General features: G+C 49.5%; 1 protein-coding gene across 2 annotated transcripts in view; it reads right to left on the reverse strand.

Moving 5' to 3' along the window:
- The window catches only part of LOC103638191 (glycine--tRNA ligase, chloroplastic/mitochondrial 2), a 44,943-nt gene extending 22,934 nt beyond the window's left edge, over positions 1-22,009 (reverse strand). For both annotated transcript variants that reach the window (XM_008661180.4, XM_008661181.4), the window contains exons 1-21: positions 21,685-22,009; positions 21,551-21,601; positions 21,412-21,479; positions 21,204-21,285; positions 21,032-21,095; positions 20,765-20,820; positions 20,593-20,670; positions 16,330-16,404; positions 16,016-16,086; positions 15,750-15,866; positions 15,556-15,657; positions 14,688-14,808; positions 14,467-14,553; positions 14,251-14,337; positions 13,655-13,756; positions 13,343-13,406; positions 12,391-12,446; positions 11,773-11,844; positions 11,279-11,361; positions 11,135-11,183; positions 10,807-10,869 (exon numbers count right to left, since the gene is read on the reverse strand). In XM_008661180.4, the coding sequence (XP_008659402.1) occupies positions 10,807-10,869; positions 11,135-11,183; positions 11,279-11,361; positions 11,773-11,844; positions 12,391-12,446; positions 13,343-13,406; positions 13,655-13,756; positions 14,251-14,337; positions 14,467-14,553; positions 14,688-14,808; positions 15,556-15,657; positions 15,750-15,866; positions 16,016-16,086; positions 16,330-16,404; positions 20,593-20,670; positions 20,765-20,820; positions 21,032-21,095; positions 21,204-21,285; positions 21,412-21,479; positions 21,551-21,601; positions 21,685-21,945 (1,809 nt within the window). In that variant the 5' untranslated portion in view covers positions 21,946-22,009. The remainder of the gene's footprint in view (positions 1-10,806; positions 10,870-11,134; positions 11,184-11,278; positions 11,362-11,772; positions 11,845-12,390; positions 12,447-13,342; positions 13,407-13,654; positions 13,757-14,250; positions 14,338-14,466; positions 14,554-14,687; positions 14,809-15,555; positions 15,658-15,749; positions 15,867-16,015; positions 16,087-16,329; positions 16,405-20,592; positions 20,671-20,764; positions 20,821-21,031; positions 21,096-21,203; positions 21,286-21,411; positions 21,480-21,550; positions 21,602-21,684) is intronic.
- Positions 22,010-22,361: the final 352 nt, after the last annotated feature.

The following is a 22,361-nucleotide window of genomic DNA, read 5'->3' on the forward strand; positions in this document are numbered from 1 at the left end:
AGGGAGGCGCTGTCCCAACCACCGGCCGGCGGGGACCAAGGCGTCGAGGTGTGGGTCCCCGGGGGCAGGAGCGCGGGCGGAGCCTGGGGCACGACGGGAACACCATAAGGAGGTGCGCCGTAGTGAGGTGTAGTCAGGAGGGCTGGCGCCGGAGGACGGGGGGTACTCGGTGCCTGGCCCGGCCACATGGCGATGGTCCCGGTCCAGGGGTTGTAGAATGACGGCCACGCGTGGCCGCCACCCCGGCCGGAGGGACCACCACGAGAGGAGCCGCCGCTCCCACGGCCGCCCTTGCGGGAGCGACGACCCCCGTCGGTCGTGGAAGTCAGACGAGGGGCCGCCGGGACGGCAGGTGGGGGGCGGGTGGGAGCCCCAGTCGACGGAGGACGGGTGGCCTGGCCCCCTGAAGGCGGCTGACCACTGGTAGGAGCGCTGTAGAGGGCCGAGGCAGGAGTGGGTGCCTCATTCGCCATGGTGAGCTCCTCGAGGAGAAGCTCGTTCCGCACGGCGTGGAAGGTGGGGAAGGGCACGCTCCTCTTGATGAGAGCCTTCAGGTGGCCGTAGCGGGGGCTGAGGCCACGCAGGAGGTTCAGCACCAGGGTACGATCGGCAACTGGCTCGCCGAGATCGCGGAGAGAGTCAGCCAGGCCGTTCATCTGGCGGTAGTATTCTCCCACGGAGAGGTCCCCCTGAGAGAATAGGTGGAACTGGGCGTCGAGGTGGAGCGCCCGAGCATCCCGATTCCCGAGGAACGGGTCCTCGAGAGCGAGCCACGCCTGGCGCGCAGTGTCCGCCTGGTCGCGGATGATGTCCTGGAGCTCAACGGTGATGGTGCCGTGGAGCCACAAAAGGACAACGCTGTCCATGAGGCACCAGGAGCGAGGTGGCGGAGAGTCGTGGTCGACGAGGACGTGATCGTCGAGGACGAAACGCCGCAGAGTGAGAAGGACCTGTCCTCGCCAACGGGGGTAGTGGGAAGACGCCGGATCCAACACCACGGACACGAGGGCCCGGATGTTGTGCAGTCCAGCGGCTTGGGCGTGGAGAGCAGCGATGAGGTCGGCGTCGAGGTCGGAGGCGAGGGGGTCCTCCGGGGGTTCCACAGGGGCGACCGGCGGGCGACCGAGGAGGCGCTGCGTGGTGGCCATCTGGGTGGTCAGAGCGGCACCCAGGGCACGCTCTCGCTCCAGGGCGAGGGAGGCGGCGCGCTCGCGCTCCCGCGAGGCCGTCACTGCGGCCTGGATCGTAGCGAGGGTGCCGACGAGCGGGGAGTCGGTGGCGGGGAGTACGGAGGGCGCGACGGTGTGGCTCCAGGTTGGGGAAGCGAAGGCGGGAAACCCCGGCGGGGAACCGCGGCACAGAGGCAGCGTGGAAGCGACGTGGAGGGGCCCGAGGCCGGCGATGTAGGGGGCCCCTCCATGAATGAGCACGCTGCTGATTTCAGCAGGGGCAATGGGGGGTGCGTCGCGGGGCTGGTGGTGCCCATGGCGGCCAGCATGGCCGCAGTGGTGGTGACGTTGTCCGCGTCCATCGGGGCGATGGCGCAGCAGGGACGGTCGCAGTCGGCTTGGCGGCGGCGTCCGGGCGGGGATGCGACTGGGCGGTGCAGCACTGCAGCGACGAGGGCCCGCACGGACGTCGGGCCGGAGACGAGTTCCAGGCGGCGGGAACGAGCAGTCGGTGCAGGGGGCGGGCGTCGGGGCAGAGGGCGGGCGTCGGGGCGGCGCAGGAGAACGGCGCGGCGGCGTCCTGGCGGCTTGGCCGCGGCGCACGGCGTTGGCGCGGACGGGTCGCGCGGCGACGGCCCGCGGCGAGGGGAGGCTCACCTGCGCGTGGTACTACCCGGCCGTAGCAGACCCGCGCGGGTCGCCGTCGTCCGCGCACGCGCAGCAGCCGGCGGCGTTCCAGGACCCGCGCACGGGCGTATGGGCGCTTGCAAGCGCGGCAGCGGCGGCCTGAGGGAGGGAGGCGCGCACGGCTGGGAGGCTGGGGAGGGAGGCCGGGCCGGCGGCGGCTGGGAGGGGCCGACGGCAGTGCAGGGGAGATGAGGGAGAGGAGCCCCTGGCGGCTGCAGGGGAGAGGAGCCCCTGGCGGCTGCGCAGGGGAGAGAAACAGAAAACCTAAACCTAAACCTAGACTGATGATACCATGTTGGAAACTGAACCCATACCCCTAACCAGGGATGGGGAGTAGTATTAATAGAGTAGTAACTGGGCCAGGCCCATTACAGTGAGGGGTGAGACGGTAATTACAACCCAAACCCTAGACTCCTAGACGGGTAGTCTAACATGATCATCACATAAGACTGCTACCTGTAACTGCCCCAGTGGCGGTCCGACCATACAGATATCCTCAACTCCTCAAAGATGAAATCGAACACCAGTGTGATCAGATGCTGCAGCAAGGAATCATTCACCAGAGCACATCGGCTTTTTCCTCACCTGTTCTGCTAGTCAAGAAGGCTGACAATACATGGCGATTTTGAATTGATTATTGCGAGCTGAATGCGATGACAGTGAAGGATAAATTTCCCATTCTCGTCGTGAATGAGTTACTGGATGAACTCCGCGGCACAAGCTTCTTCACCAAGCTGGATCTTCGCAGTGGGTATCACCAAGTCCGCATGCATCCGGATGACATACACAAGACAGCTTTTCGAACACTTGTGGCCACTTCGAGTTCCTGGTCATGCCATTTGGCCTGACTAATGCACCATCCATCTTCCAGGCACTGTTGAATGATATTCTCAAGCCCTTCATCCGGAGGTTTGTCCTGCTGTTCTTTGACGACATTCTAATCTATAGCTCATCATGGACAGAGCATCTGCAGCATGTGAAACATGTGTTTCAGTTGCTATGTGCCAACCAACTCGCCCTCAAGCACTCCAAATGTTCTTTTGGCAAACCTGAAGTTGCATATCTCGGCCACATAATTTCAGCAGCAGGAGTTGCCATGGATCCCTCCAAAGTTGATGCAGTGGAATCATGGCCACCTCCTCCTAGAACAATCCAGACTCTCAGGTTTCCTTGGCCTAACCGGGTATTATCGGAAGTTCATTGCAGGGTATGGTGCAGTCGCTGCCCCTCTCACAGTGCTGCTCAAAAAGGAGGCTTTCAGATGGACCAAAGAAGCCAATGACGCATTTTGTCAGTTGAAACAGGCCCTGATCACAGCACCCCTCCTTCAGTTACTTGATTTTGCTCAGCAGTTCTTCATTGATTGCGACGCTTCCGGGGCCAGATTTGGAGCTGTCTTGCACCAGGGAGACAACGCCCATGCTTATTTCAGCAGACCAGTCTCTCCTCACCATCAGAAGTTACCAGCATATGAGCGCGAGTTGATAGGATTGGTGAAGGTTGTTCGTCACTGGCGGCCATATATCTGGGGCCAGCCTTTCACTGTCAGAACAGACCACTATAGTTTGAAGTTTCTATTGGATAAACGATTGTCCACAGTTCCGCAGCACACTTGAGTTAGCAAGCTATTTGGTTATGATATCACGGTGGAATATAGGCTGGGTAAACTCAACAGAGCAGCAGACGCATTGTCTCGTCGGGATGAAGACACTGGGGCTATTTACAGTATCTCATCTCCAACTTTTGACCTGTTTGATACCCTTAATGCTGAGTCCAGCTCAGATCCCCAAGCAACAACACTTCAGGCACAGTTGGTAGCCGGAACAGCCCCACTAGGGTGGACTGAAACAGATGGCATGCTGCTGTTCCAGGGCAAGATTTTTGTTCCTGATGCCTCTTCCCTGTGGCCGGCACTGCTGTCTCAAGCTCATGACGCGAGGCATGAAGGAGTCCAGAAGACAGTTTGTCGTTGGCGTTCCTCCTTCTACAGTCAGTTGGCCTTACAGCGTGTGAAGGAGTTTGTTGCAGCTGTTCTCCGTGCCAACGCAACAAGACAGACCATCTTCATCTGGCAGGTCTGCTACAACCCTTGCCAATCCCTTCTATGGTATGGGCTGATATTTCGATGGATTTTATTGACAGGTTTCCAAAAGTGGGTGGCAAATCGGTGGTGCTCACAGTGGTAGACCGATTCTCGAAGTACAGCCACTTCATTGCACTGGGACATCCATACTCAGCAGCCTCAGTGGCCAAAGCCTTCTTCGATGAAATTGTGAAACTCCATGGCCTGCCATGCTCTATTGTAAGTGATCGGGATACAATCTTTACTAGCTTGTTTTGTACAGAGTTATTCCGATTAGCTGGCGTCAAGTTGCACATGAGCTCAGCATTCCATCCCAGTCCGATGGCCAATCCAAGGTGGTCAACAGAATTGTTAGTGTTTATGTATCTGGGCCTTATGTCAGCTGGCCCATTAGGTTCCCTCCATTTGTACCCCTATAGCTAGGGTTCTCCACTCAACAACACAGTCCAATATGGTATCTCAGCCTTAGGTTTTCTCTTCCCTCTCCCTCCCTACAGTCGCCGCCGCCACCATGGCTGGCTGGCCGGCCGCTGCCCCTCCCTCCTCCTCCGGCGAGCCCTTCCCCCCTCTCCCTCTCTCCTACCGGGCAACACTGGCCGCGCCCCTAGCGGCCGTGTCTGGCCTTGCGCGCGCCTCTCCCGCTGCCGGCGCGACGCCGGGGCTCGTCTTCGTGGCCGGCCGCCCCTCTGCCCGCCCGAGCCGCGTCGGCCGTCCCTCCGCTCGCCCGACCCGCGCCGGTCGCTCCTCTGCCCGCCAGACCCGTGCCGACCGCACCCGCGCCCCTGGCGGCCGTGTCTGGCCCCGACGGGTCTCGGCTGGCCCCTGGCGGCTCCCTCCCGACGCAGGAGCAGGCGGTTGTTGACGCCATCGAGCGCCAGTACGCCGAGACCTACCGCCGTCTCGCTGGCAAGGGCGTGTCGGATGGCTCCTCCACGTCCGCTCGTCACAGCGCCGACACCTTCGAGCCCGCGCCCGCCCCAGCCTCAACTCCTCGCGCCTCTCTTCACGCTCAGGCGGCGGCCCACACCAGCATCCGGGCAACCATCACCGACATTCTCGCGCCAGACTCCACTCAGTACCCTCGGTGGCGCGACTAGGTCCTGCAGACCCTCCACCGTTACGCCCTCGCCGACCACGTCCTCTCCACGGTCGTTGACCCGACGAAGGATTGGCTCCTGATGGATGAGGTGGTGCTTTCTTGGATCCATGGCACCCTCACGGCCGAGCTTCAGGACATCGTTCGAGTGTCGGACGATACTGCTCACCGGATCTGGGGTGCTCTTGAGGCTCGGTTCCTCGGCAACTGCCAGACTCAGATTCTGTACCTAGAGACCGCTTTCCGTCAGCTTGCTCAGGGCGATCTCTCTGTGGACGAGTACTGTCGTCAGATGAAGACGATGGCGGACACTCTCCGCACCCTCGGGGCCCCCTCACTGATGAGAGCATCGTGCTCAACCTCCTACGCGACTTGAGCCCTCGCTTCGATCGCGTGACGCCCATCCTTACCCGCATGAAGCTGTTTCCCACTTTTGCGGAGGCCAAGAACGATCTGCTTCTCGAGGAGCTTCGCCTCTCTGCCACTGTGACCATCGCTCCCGCCACGGCGCTCTACAGCGCGCCTCGGGCTGCCCCCTCCGACTCCGGGGGGGGGGGGGGGGGGGGGGGGGGTCGCGACCGCGGTCGCAAGAGTGGACACGGTGGCACGTCGAGCGACTAAGGTGGCTCTCTGGTTGGTTCTCAGTGGCCATCCTTCTATAACCCATGGACTGGCACCATTCACATGTGGCCCGAGCCATCCACGGGTGCCTCGGCCCCTCGCCCCACCACCTCTCAGCAGGTCTTCTTTGCCGCTGCACCTCCGGCAGCGCCCTCGGCTCCTCCCCAACCTCAGCAGGGGCTCCTTCCGCTCACGGGGCCTCCGACCCAGCCCGTGTGGGGGCCCTGGACTAATGGATGGGAGGTGCGGTCTCTCGCCAGCTCCTCCACGATGGCGCTGGCCCCGCCCACCTCGGTCTCTGACTGGGTGACTGACTCCGGCGCCTCCTACCACACCACCCCGGACGCAGGTATTCTGTCTTCCACCTCACCCCCACCCCTCCCTTCTTCCATCGTTGTTGGAAACGGATCTACCCTACCCATCACCTCAAAATCTCCTTTCCGTTTAACCAATGTCCTTGTCGCCCCCAACATCATTCAGAATCTTCTTTCCGTCCGTCAGTTCACTACTGACAACTCTTGTTCTATGGAGTTTGACCCGTTTGGTCTGTCTGTGAAGGATCTTGCCATCAGGACCCTTCTCGCTCGGTGTGACAGCCCCGGGCCCCTCTACACGCTTCGCCTGCCCGCTTCCCCTACATCGACCTCTGCCCCGCATGTTCTTGCAGCGGCCGCCTCTTCTGTGACTTGGCATCGTCGTCTCGGCCACCCTGGGTGTGATGTGATGTCCAAGCTCTACAGTAGTACCTCTGTTTCTGGTTGTAGGGGATCTTTTGAGCACCTCTGTCATGCTTGTCAGTTAGGTCGCCATGTTAGGCTCCCATTCCCCCACCTCCTCTTCTAGGGCAGTAGGCATTTTTTATCTGATACACTGTGATATATGGACATCCCCTGTAATCAGCATTTCTGGCTATAAGTATTATTTACTTATTCTCGATGACTTCTCGCACTATTTGTGGACTTTTCCTTTACGTCAGAAGTCAGACACTTATCCCACCCTGTCTCACTTCTTCGCTTGGGTATCCACTCAGTTCGGTCGCACCATCCGGAGTGTCCAGTGTGACAACGAGCGCGAGTTCTATAACAATGTGTCCAGTGACTTTTTCCTCTCTCGCGACGTCCACCTCTGTATGTCGTGCCCCTACACGTCTCCTCGGAACGGTAGGGCTGAGCGCATGATTTGCACAGCGAACGATGTCATGCGCTCTCTGCTCTTTCAGGCTTCCCTTCCTACTCACTTCTGGGCTGAGGCCCTCACCACTGCCACCTACCTCCTCAATTGTCTTCCCACCAAGGTGGTTGCCCACCCCACTCCTTACTTCGCTCTTTTCGACATCCACCCCTCCTATGATCATCTTCGTGTCTTCGGGTGCGCTTACTACACTAATCTCGTCTCCACTGCTCCTCATAAATTAGTGCCCCGCTGCACTCGCTATGTCTTCCTCGGATACTCCCCCGACCATAAGGGGTATCGGTGTCTCGACCTCACCTCACACAGAGTCCTCATCTCTCGTCACATCGTTTTCGACGAGTCGGATTTCCCCTTTTCCTCTTCTTCCACTGCCTCTCTCACCGAGCTCGACGTGTTCCTCGATCTCGACCTTGTGCCCCTACTGTCGTGCCCCCTTCCTTGTAGGTCCATCCACCGCGCCACCCTGCGCGACCCCGCCTGCGACGCCCTCCCCCGCACAGCCTTGTGCGGCCTCGGCGTCCCGTGCGTCGCCTCGCGCGGCCCCGCCAACGCCACCCTCCCTCGCACAGCCATGTGCGGCCTCAGCGTCTCCTCCGTTGTCACGTGCGGCCCCGGCATCTCCTGCCCAGCCCCGTCCGGCTTCGGCGTCTCCCGCACCGACACGTACGGCCTCGTCGTCTCGCTACACCGACCCCGATCCAGACGTACCAGCGCCGCGGTCGTCATGGTGCACCGGTTTGCCCTCGCGCCGAGCCCCCGGCCTATCACCCCGTCGTCGTCCACCAGGATCCTCGACACATCCACCCGATGGTCACCCGGCGCGCGGCGGATGTCCTCTGGGCCCCTGATCGCTTGATTCTCTCCGCGACCTCTTCTCCGGCCCTTCCGCCGGTGCCCACGACTGTCTGTGGTGCGCTTGCCGACCCGCAGTGGCGGCGTGCCATGGAATAGGAGTACGAGGCTCTCCAAGCTAACCACACCTGGGACCTGGTGCCTCGTCCCCATGGCACCAATGTGGTCACCGGGAAATGGATCTTCAAGCTGAAGCTGAACGCTGACGGGTCCTGGAGCGGTACAAGGCCCGCTATGTGCTCCGGGGCTTCACCCAGCGTCCTGGGGTCGACTACGACGAGACCTTCAGTCCGGTGGTCAAGCCTGCCACCGTCCGGACTGTTCTGACTCTCGCTCTGTCCAGGGACTGGCCGGTCCACCAGCTCGACGTGATGAACGCCTTCCTCCACAGAACCCTGATGGAGATGGTCTACTGCACTCAGCCCGTTGGGTTTGTCAACCCTGCTCACCCCGACATGGTCTGCAAGCTCAACAAGTCCCTCTACGACCTCAAGTAGCCCTAGGGCTTGGTACAGTCGCTTCGCCACCTTCTTGTGTTCGCAAGGCTTCGTCGAAGCCAAGTCGGACACGTCCCTGTTCCTCCTCTGTCGTGGCCCGGACACTGCATACCTCCTCTACGTCGACGACATTGTGCTCACCGCCTCCTCCCCTGGGCTCCTGCGTCGCATCATCTCCTGCCTCCAGCAGGAGTTTGCGATGAAGGACCTGGGGGCGCTCCACCACTTCCTGGGGGTCTCCGTCGAGCGTCGTCCCCAAGGCATGTTCCTTCACCAGCGGCAATACACTGTCGACTTCCTTGAGTGTGCTGGCATGGCCGAGTGCAAGCCCTACACGACCCCGGTGAACACGCAGGGCAAGGTCTCCGCCGCCGGCCCCCCGGTCGCCGATCCGACCGACTACCGGAGCATTGCCGAGGCACTACAGTACCTCATCTTCACCAGGCCTGACATCGCCTACGCCGTCCAGCAGGTGTGCCTCCACATGCACGACCCTCGGGAGCCGCACCTCACCTCGATGAAGCGGATCATGCGGTACTTGCATGGCACCCTCGGCTTCGGGCTCCTACGCCGGTCATTGACCACGGAGCTTCGCGTCTACACCGATGTCGACTGGGCGGGCTGTCCCGACACGTGCCGGTCCACCTCGGGCTATGCTGTGTTCCTCGGGGACAGCCTCGTCTCCTGGTCGTCGAAGCGCCAGCCGATCGTCTCCCGCTCCAGCATCGAGGCCGAGTACCGTGCCGTTGCAAACGGCGTGGCTGAGGCGGCCTGGCTCCGTCAGCTACTCCAAGAGCTCCACAGTCTGTTGGCCACGAGCACCCTGGTCTTCTGCGACAATGTCAGCGCCTTCTACCTCTCCACCAACCCCGTCCAGCACTCGCGCACGAAACATGTCGAGATCGATCTTCAATTAGTCCGCGAGCGGGTCGCCTGTGGAGATGTTCCCGTACTTCACGTCCCGACCGCCTCCCAGTTCGTCGACATCTTCACCAAGGGGCTTCCGAGGATGGTGTTTGCGGAGTTTCGGTCCAGTCGCAACATCTACAGTGGCTAGAGTTTCGACTGCAGGGGGGTGTTAGAGTGTTTATGTATCTGGGCCTTATGTCAGCTGGCCCATTAGGGTTCCCTCCATTTGTACCCCAAGAGCTAGGGTTCTCCACTCAACAAATAGTCCAATAAGAACCATAACCATGTATCTTCGCTGTCTTGCGGGTGATCGGCCAAAGTCATGGCTTAAATGGCTTCCATGGGTAGAGTTTTGCTATAACTCGTCCTATCAGACTGTCCTCAAATGCCCCCCCCCTTTAGAGTTGACAGGGAGGTTCCCATGTGGCCGCGGTTGACAAACAGCTCCAGGATAGAGATGACTTCTTGGCAGACATTAAGGATCGTCTCATACAGGCTCAGGTGACCATGAAGCAATACCACGACAAGCGTCGTAGGGAGGTAGAGTTTAATGTAGGTGATTGGGTTTGGCTAAGACTACAGCTACGCACAATGGTGGGTGTTACATCAGCAGCTCCTACCAAGCTAGTCCCCAAGTTCTTTGGTCCTTATCAGGTTCTGCAAAAGATTGGGATAGTTTCATACAAACTACAATTACCCAGGAATGCTCAGATTCATGGCGTATTTCATGTATCGCTCTTGAAGAGGTTTGAAGGCTCGGCCCCAGACCAGATAGTTTCACTGCCACCCTTGTTACATGGCCGAGTGATTCCAACACCCGAACATGTGCTGTGTGCAAGAGTTAACAGAGGCGTTTGGGAATTATTGGTGCAGTGGTTGGGCCGTTCAAAGACAGATACGTCATGGGAACAGATTGAAGACTTCAAGCAACACTATCCAAATTTCAAGCTCGAGGACGAGCTTTTTGTTGGGAAGGAAGGAAATGTTGTAGACTCCATTGTAGGGCGTCAGTATAGCAAGCACAACAAGAAATAAGGGGGGCGCGACAGTAGGCCAGCGCACAGCCCTGAGTCGTAGCAAGGGCTTATCCCCTGGTTTATCTCTGTGTTTGTTGGAGTCTGTTTCAGTTATCCCTTAAGTTTAGCAGATAAGTTGTTAGGCCACCTGAGTTATAAAGGAGACCTTAGTTTGTATTAGGATTTTTATCCAAGAAGTTGATGTCGGCTGGCACAACTCTTGGGTCATCCTGGCGAGTCCCCCATCTCGCCCTGGTGCCCACAGCCGCAGTGTCCATCACCGGAGTCCCTACAAACCGCGTTCTTCTTCCCAATCTAACCTGCTAGTGCATTCATCCTGGTGCACTCCCCCTAGACCTAGCCCAATCCACATAACCCCCCCACCATCAACAACCTATATGTGTTAGAGTGGACGTACTAATCAGTTCAATCCAAAAGCTTAAGCTGTTAGGAGAAGGTAGGCAATCCACTTAAACACCCTCACTTACGTGTAGCCAGTGAAAAATGTGCAAACGTTGAAATAAAGAGACGAAGGCACAAATAAAGCCTCTGTCAGAACTTAAGACTTCTAGCTTTGATACCATGTTACAAGTGGAAACCCTAACTAGTTCAACCCAAAATTTTAAACTGTTAGGAGAAGGTAGGCAATCCACTTGTACACTTCAACAATATGCACTCATCTCACCTGCATATTAATCAAGATCCCAGCTTTTTCCACAGTACCTAAATATGATTCTGCAGTTTCCACCTGAAATTGGAGAAGAAAATGGATTACTTCCATGGTACATATGATGAGCTGGCAGTATGCTGATTTAGTTATTATATATATACAATACAAGACAAAGGGAAGATGTCAGAAAAGAATCTTTTATGTATTGTTTGCTGAAATACAATGTATAATATCATAAAACTTCAGTTTATGCAGCAATATTCTTACTGAAGACAACCATCAAATAGAAGTAACAATAGAAGCAAAATAGATGAAATTTACAAACAAGCAATCCAATTAGTACCTTAAAATTAGCCAAAGAAGAGTTACGAAGGCCACATGACTGATTCCCACTGCCAATGCAAACCTTTTTTTGATAATTGATAGAAACGATAATACTCAAAATTTATGTCAAAATAAGATCGAGAACTAATACAGAATGTAGTACCTTGAGATGCCAGCAAAATAAAATGGCACAACAAAATCGCCATGAAGTGCCAGGATCCAGCGTATTGGACGACTAAAAACAATCTGCGAGTGAAATAATCTAGAGTGAGTGGCATGCACATTGAACTTGTAATGGGATCTATAAAGTTCACTGCCCAAATGAAAGAAGTAACTATTGTCCTCGCCAAAGAAAAGGAAAGAAGTAATCATTGTTGAGAATTTATGCAAGATTAACCAAAGCTACATAAGTATGAAGTAACATTCATTCTGCATATTACCCTTTTATCTATGTATCATTTTCAGACCTAGGTGAAACAACAGAAGAGAACTAGTAAAAGGTAAGTTAGGAATTATGTTGATTCAACAAGTACTTTAACAAATAAGTTAGCGATTTAATTTGAAACTATAATGGCATTAGATCATTTGGTAGATGATTAGGATTCCTTGAACATAATAGCACATTGCATCATAAAGGCCATTCAGGGTACCACACACATTGGAGTTCCAGCGCATCGACTTGGGAAATGAAATACCAGAAACAATAGTAGGTAAATCTTCAGTTAGGACCTGCAGTTCACATGCTACAATTAATGGACAGAAGCAGAGAGAGACACTGCAGTGCAGGAAATAGAAAGGAATATGCCAAGGCACACATGTCGAGCCAGGCACTGGAAAGACAGACTCTGAACACAGTACTTACTAATTAAGTAATTATTGCTAAGCATTGATAGCTTCTTGAATTATTAATTCTTCGCACAAGAAAACATAGCCCCTAGTTTATTACAAACGTGGAGGTTGACTAATGGTAAATAGGATGGAGCATTAAATCTGTTTAGGCATTAGAGTTAGCCATATGTCACCAATAATTAAAAAATGGAATGACTAGATTAGTGTGCTGATCCAAATACAAGCAAGGTGCTCTAAGAAAGGCTGACAAAATGCAACAGATATTTATCATTCCCATTCCATCACCAGAAAGTCCATTGTTTATAAACACCACGAATACACGAGGAAGAACTTTTTAACTCATGAAAATTCTGTTGACCAACTAAGACCCTACTTCAGGTATCCAATACAATCTTCTGTCAAGTAATATGAAGGATAAGAAATAACCTCATCAGCAAAACGAGCAGACTCTCTGACTCTAGCGTAGATATATTCTGTTTTACCTGTAAAGTGTGATTTTTTTTCCATAAAATTTAGGCCTCTTTAAACAACAGAGATTATTAAGAAAAAAAGGGGGTTCTCAGGGGCAAGCAGTATTATGTGTTAATTTAAGCATGATGCCTCAACATGGGCATCTGGTAATAAGATAAAGCAGATAATATATATGGAAAAAAACTACAATTGTCTTGGTGAAATATGGATTTATCTAATCAATTCAGTACCCTATTTATTTAGCACTGAATAAGTTTATAGAGAATAAGCAGATGAGAACTGAATTAAAGCTAAGTATATCCTTTTTTTCTCGAACGCGCAGAAGATCTGCGCATTATTATATTAAGAAGGAAAGAAAAGGTCCGAAGAGGACTAAAACAAACCGCCGTTAAAGGCGGCAGACATAGCAAATCATTACATTACAAAGGAAATAAAAAACAAACTAAAGACCTGACCATCTTAAGAACACAAGGACTAGGGCCACACTTTTCTCAAGCCTGCAGCCCCTGCCAGACACCATAGCCTAGCATCATTCTTGATATTCTGAAGAATGGCATTGGCGCTAGGTGTGCCCCCCTCAAACACACACTTGTTCATATGTAAGCTAAGTCTATCCTATAAAATAACTAAATATAATATCGATGAATGATATACACAGGTCACATCTCCATAGTAAATTCCGTGTTATCAATTCCACATGGTCATTCAGACACAACAAGCGCTAACAAGAAGTGGAAATGACTGCAGGTAGGTAAGTTGGTAACCAATCACAATGAGCATTGAGCAATATAATTACATAAATGGTGCAGTCATGAAGGTAAACCCAAAAGCTAGAAAGAGAAATTGGCAACTCTGAAAGGAAATGGCAATTATAAATAATTAAAAGGGAATAGCTTGTTTGGTATACCATCTATTCTTCTATATAGGTGATCGACAGAGACATTATTCTTTCGACAAAATCCCTCAGCGGCCTGGATTGGAACAAAGAAAAATATTCTGTAAAATTCCCTTAAAAATTATTCTAAGAGGATAAGGTCCTTATCAGTAATGGTAAAAATTCAACTTTTGTAAAATATGCTACTCTCTTCCTCCTAATCAAGCACGAAACTAAATGTTCTTTTCCACATGCACATATTCATGTTTCAGGCTACAAAAGAGACACAAGAATAAGCAATATCACAACAGCAGGGTGTAGCGTAGTTTCTTGTGGATAGCCAACCTTAGTGGGGTTTCCTTCTTCGTCAAATGCCTTCGCAACTGGTGGGCCACGTAGTTCCACCTCTACCTCTGTTTGCTTCATACTAAGATTTTCAACAACAATCTGTAAATCAAAGATGGACTTCTTATTGCTTCAGATTGGACAAGTGCAGGTGTCAAAAGTAGTGATCTAATATGTCAAGGGTTTTCCATAAAACAAACATAACTAAAAGGTGCCTACCAAGAAATCACTTTAAAAAAAATATTGTTCATATATACCAGTTTTAGATATTTCCATGTGATTAAAATGCACAAACCTCCCTAATATACTAGGCAAAGGAAATTATAATGAGTAAAAAAATCACCACCATGCAATTGGTTTAGTCATCAGGTTATCGCATTCATTTCTAACTGAACACACACCAAATTGGCTCCTGGTCTCTACTCACAGAAGAAATACATTTTTTTGAATGTAAAAGGAATAGACATTTTGCACAAAGATTTTAGACATAACGTGACAGCAATTTCTGATGAATCTTGAAAAATATGATGGTGTAGAAAAATACATAAAGGCTGGTCAGGAAAGTAAATGTGAGATGAAAATCGTCAGGATGATACCGCCAATCTCCTTGGTGTCCCGTAAGTGTGCACTTTCCCATGGGTCAATCTACGTTTCTCCAATGTATTAACTAGAGATTTCTCAAGCTGAAGATCAACAAGCAAGATATCACAAGTCATTCCACTATGAAACATAGTCAGCAAATGCTAGGGAAGAAATATTTGCAAAGCAAGGGTCATCATGTTCTTTAGATATGGATGGAAAGGCATGTTTACCTGTTCAGTTGCTTCTACGACGTCACGGGGTGGCAACTCTTCTGTTCCTATTTCAAGAACAAATGCACGTGGTTGTACCAGCACTTCCTAAACGGCAGAAACCAAATTTCTAGGTCAAACAACGTGTGTCTTATTTTGTGTGGTCTGCAACATCATATGTGCATTATTATGTGATTTTCTTCTTAAAAAATACTCAGCGGATAGCAATGTAAATGAAATACCTCTCTATGAGTTTTTTTGGAGACATGAGGATAGATAAGGTTATCCTCTTCATAAGCACCCAAAGGATGTCCAAGGTTTTCTCGAGTTTCCACCCAAAGCTGAGCACATTGACGAGCAAGGCTGCACAAAGCAGTCAGCAAAATCATAATTTTATTCTGACTTCAATGCAGAAGCTAGATGAAAGAACAGCATTGAACAAACATCAAATAATGTAGCAGAATAGTGAATGGTTAAACACCAAATCAGTTCAATAAGTATTAGATGAAGCAATCATCAACTACGAATTTAAACCCCACAGAAATGAGGTTGGAAAGCAATCACAATATAGGTAGTGAGGAATATAGAACTTCAAATAAAAGCAGATTGCTAAACCTCCAAGAAAAACAAAAATATGGTGATATGGAGATATCTGTTGCTATAATAGAACTATATAGTTGAATTAGGAACAAAGCGGCACTTGAGGGCGTGTTTGGAAGTAAAGTATTTCAAAACCATGGTTTTAGAACAATACGGTTTTAAAATGTCATGACACAACTTTAGTATTTTTTTTACATTACTCTTAGCAATGTGTGTTTGGACACAAAGTATCTCAAACCATGGTATTTAGTATACATGTGCAAGGCTAGTCATAGACAAGAAACTTTGGGTTGGAGTGGAGTTTTAAATACTCTGAAAAAACCATGGTATTCAAAACAGAGTTTTTTACAATGCAGCCAAACACCTCTTGGCAAAAAACACTATGGTATTCTCTAATACCATGGTTTTGCCTCAAAACTCCAAAAAATACTTTGTTTCCAAACACGCCTTGAAAGTTTCCAAGATACCAGATGAGAAGACAGAAAGAAAACAAGGGAAATAGTTACACACCTTCGCATGCGACCAAAATATCTTGCACGCTCAGTTACACCAACAAAACCTCTAGAATCTAATATATTGAAAGCATGAGAGGCCTTCAGAACCTGATCATACCTATTTCATTGCAAATCAAGGGACAACTTGTCAATTTTATCACTTAATAGCCTGCAATCCAAAAGAGACAGTATAAAATCATTCAAGCATACGCTGGAATTGGCAGCCCCAGTGATAATAAAGATCGAGCCTCTTCTTCAAAATTGTCAAAGTGCTTTTGAATGTGACTGACATCCGCATGTTCTAAATAATATGCACTCATCTCCTTCCTGATGTCAAGAAACCAGAAATAAGGTCCAAAGCTTATGCACATGACAGAATCAGTATCCATGGTATATAAGAGGAGGAAATTGAGGGAAAATCTAAAGAAAAAGAAAAGATCCGCATAGCATCGAAAAACAGTCAAGAAAAAGCATACTCGTTCTCAAGGAACAGCTCTCCATATGTGATTCCTTCGGTGTATAGTATATTCTTGAAGTGATCAACTTCCTGTCACAGCATCTAAATTGAAGTAAGGTCAGCTTTTTCAAAGGCCCCAGCATAGTATGGTAGAAATGATCTCAATGGAGAAGTTTGTATCACAGCTGCCGTGCTATAGACATACAGGAGTCAAGGATCAAAAAAATCAAGAGGAGTTATGTTTACCATTATATCCAGGACGAAAAGAATGCTAATACACACTGTATATGTACAACTGATACAAGGGGATTACAAAACAATTACTGGGCCTACCTGGAGTGACATGAGGATACGTTCAAGTCCATATGTTATTTCAACAGAAACCGGCTGCAATGGAAGGCTTCCTGACTGCAACAATTGAGATTTGAGATGGGGGGGGGGCAGGGATTAGGCAGGAATAGAATATCTGAAAACTTTGCTGATGCAAACTCATCTAGTTTATCATACTTGGTGCAAATGCATAGTTCCTCCTGGACGGTCTAGTTGTCGTTTCTTTAAAAAAACAAAATCTATACGTCAACTGTCACTTATCTAATTTGCATTCCTTGGCTACATCCTAAGATTATCTCCAGCAAACATTCTATCTTTTTTTTTCTCAAAAGCGCAGGAGAACTGCGCATCGTTATATTAAGTAGAAGGAAAAGAGGGTTCAAAATAGACCCCAGTACAAAAAAACTCCCCTAAAGAGGTTTAAAACAAAGAAAAAAATAATCCATAATAAACAAATACAACCCTACAACGGGCAACTAGGGGCCGCTGTTGGTTGCGGCAAGAAAGGAGAGACCCTTAGCTCCTGCCATTTCCCACAACTGTTGTTCCTCCCTTGCCTGACAAAGAGCTGCGGAAACACTAGGGGAAATTCCATCAAAGACAATTCGATTCCCATGATTTCAGAGAATCCAGGCTCCCAAGGCAATAAGAGAGTTGAGACCCCTCATAGCCATATTTCCAGAACTTTTGTCAATCTTCTCCCACCATCCCATAAAAGGCTCAGTACCAGGAATAGGAGCAAGATTTTGTAGTCTGAAATGGCGCATCAGCCGGAACCAAAATTCCCTCGCAAAGACACAAGAAACCAAAATGTGATCCAAAGTTTCAGACTCCTGGTCGCATAACGGACACCTCTCCGGATGGTCGGGTCCTCTCTTTGCCAACCTATCTGTTGTCCAGCACATATTTAGCACCGTCAGCCAAAGGAAGAAGTGGCATTTAGAGGGTGCCCAAGTTTTTCAAACTCTTTCATAGTGACCGAAGTGAGCAGACCCAGTGAACAGCCCATCATATGCAGTCTTAGCAGAATAAGCCCCATTTACAGCAATACTGAATGTATGTTTACCTTCCATATTTGGCAGCAGCTCAAAATCTGAAATCAAATTCCAGAGATGAAGATAATCCACTAAGACTCCCACAAAGAGAGATCCTGTAATATTTGAGATCCATCTTCTATCTGTCAACGCCTCCTGAACCGTTCTTCTGTTAGTGATTCTTTTCGGAATGGCATCAAATAATCTAGGAACCAGATCTGCAATTTTCTGCCCATAAATCCATTTATCAGTCCAGAACAAAGTATTAGTCCCATTACCAACCTTTGAAGTCAACACCATCGAGAAGAAAGCCCTTACTTTGTCTGGTACTTGGATAGGTACTTAGGTAGGCTGCACCAAGGTCGGTTAGGCTCGATCTTTTGGAGCCAAAGCCATCTCATGCGCAGGGCCCAGATAAGTTCCTTGAGACTAGAAATGCCAAGACCGCCTAGCTGGAGGAGTCTACAGACTCTGTCCCAGGCAACCAGACAGTGGCCACCTCTGGCCTCCTTGCGCCCCCTCCATAGGAAACCACTTCTAATCTTGTTGATAGCCTTGATAGCCCAAGGGGGGATATTTACCGCCATAGCAAGATAAATAAGCATTCCGGTAAGCACATACTGAACTTGCACTTTTCTGCCTGCTCTTGTCATCAGATCTGCTTTCCAACCTGGGAGTTGATCAGCAATTATATCCACAATAGGCCGCACCTGATCCTTGGTGAGGTTTTTAGGGACAAAGGCAGCCCCAGGTATTTACAAGGAAAAGATGAGATGCCACATGGGAGGAGATCCTGAATCATTTCCAACTCCACATCCCCACACTGAATGAGATAAACACTAGACTTTTGTTCATTGTTGCGGAGACCTGAAGCTTCACCAAAAAGATGTAAGATATCTAGAGTGATAGTAATATCCGCAGCAGATGGGTGCAAGAAAAGTGTCACATCATCTGCATACATAGATACCCGATGCAGAGGTTTTCTGGGGGAAAGATCCATGAGCAGACCTGCGTGTTCAGCTCTAGAAAACAGTAGACCAAGAACATCCATTACTAGGATAAAAAGCATGGGGGAGAGAGGATCCCCTTGTCGGAGTCCTCTCCGATGCTCAATATGTCCTCCTGGAATGCCATTCAGAAGCACCTGAGTGCTAGAGGAGGAAAGAAGCCCACAAATGATGTCCCTCCAAATCTGTCCAAAGCCAAGATGCTTCATAACTTCGATGAGGAAAGGCCAAGAAACTGAGTCAAAAGCCTTAGTAATATCAAGCTTTAGGAGAAGACGTGGCCTTTTCTATTGATGGAAAAGTCTAGCCGTTTGTTGGACCAACATGAAATTATCTTGAATGAATTGTCCCTTAATGAAGGCACTCTGAATCGGAGACACCATATCATTCAACTTTTGACTTAACCGGTTGGCCAATAATTTTGTAATCAACTTTGCAGCACTATGCACTAAACTGATTGGCCTAAAATCTTTGACATGCACAGCCCCATCATGCTTCGAGATTAAAGTAATGTAGGACGAGTTCAACAAGCCAAAGTTATCAAACCTCCTGTTCCAAACCGCAGAAACGACTGCCATAAGGTCCATCTTGATAATGTTCCAACAAGATTTATAGAAGCGCCTAGTGAAACCATCGGGACCTGGGGCCTTGTCATCAGGTAAACTCCTGATTGTATTCCAAAGTTCAATTTCTGTAACAGGCTCATCAAGATGTGCTAAATTGTAAGTTGGCATGTGCAACGCCTCCAAATTAATAGTCTGCTCCCTATCCCCACATTCACCAATTAGCCTGGCATAGAACTGTCCACCTCAACCGCTTTTTCATCATGACTAGTGAGAATGTGATCTCCGTTCATCAGTTGTGCAACAAAATTCTTCCTTTTCCGATGTCGAGAGTGCATATGAAAGAGTTTGGTGTTAGCATCCCCTCTTTAAGCCATGAGATCCTCGATCTCGATCTAGCAATGGTCCGTTGAAGCGATAATAAAAACAGGGAGTGTTTTTTCATCAAATTTCTTAGCCAGATTTCAGCCAAGGACAAGGATCTACTATCCTGCGTTATTTCTAGCCTATGTAAAATTTCCCTTGCCAAAGCCAACTGAGTCCTCACATATCCCACATGCTTCCCAATCCAAGATTGCAACTTCCTGTTGTAGCTTTTAACTTCAAATTCAGAGTCATGAAAGGGCAATTTACAGCTGCCACAGATTCCCAAACCTCCTGGACAACATCATGGAATCCCTCCAGTTTGGACCAAAAGGCTTCAGAACAGAATCGTCTTTTACCCATTTTGTTGTCTCTAATGCCAAACAGCAGGGGGCTCTTCAGAGGCAGCACTTTGAAGAAGGACATTGGGAAATATGTCTTCCCACTCCAGTGAACAAAGGGCCCTGTCAAGCTTAACAAGGACAGGACTGTCTTGCTGATTTGACCATGTATATTTACGCCCGTATAGTGGAACCTCTTTGAGACTCAAGTCCTCAACCAACTTCCTAAATCTCCCCATCATAGCTCTGTTAATATTTGAGTTGTTTTTGTCTGAAGCCCTGTAGATGAGGTTGAAATCACCGGCAATCAACCAAGGTCCAAAACAAACAGCCCTAAAGTCTCTCAATTCTTAAAGAAACAACATCTTATCACTGTTACTTTGAGGGCCATAAACACAAGTTAGCCACCAGCAACGATTATGTTCATTGCAGAATTGAATTGAGATGTTGTGTCTGTCAATCCTAGTCAACCCAGTCACACCAAGGTGGCGCTTCCAAGCGACCAGGATGCCACCACTAGCACCACTAGACGGTAGAAAGGAGAACTGGCAGAAGTCCGAACCCAAGGCTGCTAGAATAGTTCTTGTAGAGATGACTACCATTTTAGTTTCCTGGAGACAAACCACATTAGCTTTAGAGGACAAAACCAGATTCCGAACTGAGCTTTGACGATCAGCAGAGTTTAAACCCCTCACATTCCAACATATAATCTTGCCCGGATCCATTACAAACAATTATAGGAAGGCGACCCAAAAAGAAAACAGACACTCCCTATTTCAAACTTCACTCTGCAAACAATGCAAAACAGTACTTTGCACGGCTAAATACATGACCTGCTGGAGATGGTCTAAGAGGGCGTTTGGCACCAAGAGGAAATATGCAGACCAAACAGCTGTGTGGTCCCAATGTGATTTTAGCAAGAGTCATGAAGTAATACACACTATTTGATTAGTTCTACCTGCTGAAAATATGTGAACTGTGTGATTTCCATGCCATCCATCCAAACCTCCCAGCCCAGTCCCCAAGCACCAAGAACCTGTCATGAATAAGAAATTTGTTGGAGTTTACTTAGCCAGATAACATGTGCTGGCGTAAAAAGAAAGAACACCGAAAAGAAGGTAAAAGTTCACCGGACTCTCCCAGTTGTCTTCAACGAAGCGGATGTCATGTTCATGGATGTTAATACCTGTGAGACAAACAACTCGACCAATCACTGACTCCATTTATATATTCATAAAAAATGTGAAAGAGGGAAACATAGAACATCATCATGTACCAATTGGGACTTCCATTAATTAATACCAAAAAGTAAAAATATTCATCACATTAGTCTTCCTTGGTTGTGCAAAGCGTCTAGTAGAACTGAAGGGAAGGCGGATAGTATTATTTAGCAATACCTATTGCTGAAAGGCTGTGCAGAAAGAGATCTTGCGAATTTCCAGGATCAGGCTTCAGAATTACCTATTGATAGGAATGGTTAACTACCTGGAATCAGGTACGGGTAATGGTTTGACCAATCAAATAAAAAAAGAAAGACGAGACAAAAAAGAAGCAAAAACTTGAGTCAACCTGAAACTGAGTATGGCGCTGAAGCCTATTGGGATTGTCCCCATAGCGACTGTCGTCTGGTCTTATACTTGGCTCCACGTAACTTGAGAATCAAAATACATGCAGTACAACAAACAGTTAAAAGAAAAAGGAAAGGTAGCACTGTAGTAGCCTCTGTCAATGTTTTGATAGTTCACAGTTAGGATGAATGATGAGAAGGCAAACTTACGCGACATTCCATGGCTCAGGACCTAAGACCCTAAGAAATGTGAGAGGATTCATTGTGCCCGCTCCAACCTGGATTTGATGCTAGTAAGTGTCGGGTAATAAGTAACAAACAAGGCGGGAGAAGCAAAGCAGCAGGTTACCTCGGTGTTGCTACACTGCATGACGGCGCATCCTACGGAGGCCCAGTACTCCTGTGGAATCGCAATCGGATTTGAAGAGGGGTGGGGTGGGTGGTTAGTCGTGAAATTTGATTCGTGCTGCGAACGAAACGAACCTGGAGGCGCTGGATGGCCTGCTGGAAGGTGAGGACGGAGGAAGCGGAAGAGCCCCGTTGGTTGGCAGCGGACACGGTGGAGGAGGTGGAGGCGTCGCCGTCTGCGGCGGATAGGGGGAGGCGAGGGCGTCGGCATGGGCGGTGGCGAGGAGCACAGAAGCGGATGGAGGCTGGAGGAAGCAAAGCGGAGGGCGCCGTTAGTAGCGGGGTGTGCCGGGAGGCGGCGGTGGGGGAGAGGAGGGGAGGCGGAGGAGCCATCATCAAGGTGGGGAGTGCCTGCCAGGTGGAGGTAGAAGAGGATAAGGGAGGAGGAGACGGACAGGCTGTTGCAGCAGCAGAGGCGGGAAAGAAGAAGATGGTACGTGGAGGCTGGATACGTCTTCCCTCCAGTGAAGACGTACTACAACTTCACTCTCTGTGGCGCATCAATGATAAGAAAAAGAAAAAGAAACCACCGGTCTGCTGGCTAGAGATAGAAAATGAGGATAGAAGTTTCTTCTTTTCATGGAGATGTAAACGAGATTTTTTTCCTCTCCACAGGTACACGAGGATAGGATGAGAAACATTTTCTATCTCTGTTTTCCACGAGGACCCGCTAAATTTATATGTGACGACGTTTTCATCGTATAATAATATAATAGTTAATGATAAAAATAAATAATTACATTATTAAAAGA

This window comes from Zea mays, chromosome 9, assembly GCF_902167145.1.
Source record: "Zea mays cultivar B73 chromosome 9, Zm-B73-REFERENCE-NAM-5.0, whole genome shotgun sequence".
NCBI lineage: Eukaryota > Viridiplantae > Streptophyta > Magnoliopsida > Poales > Poaceae > Zea > Zea mays.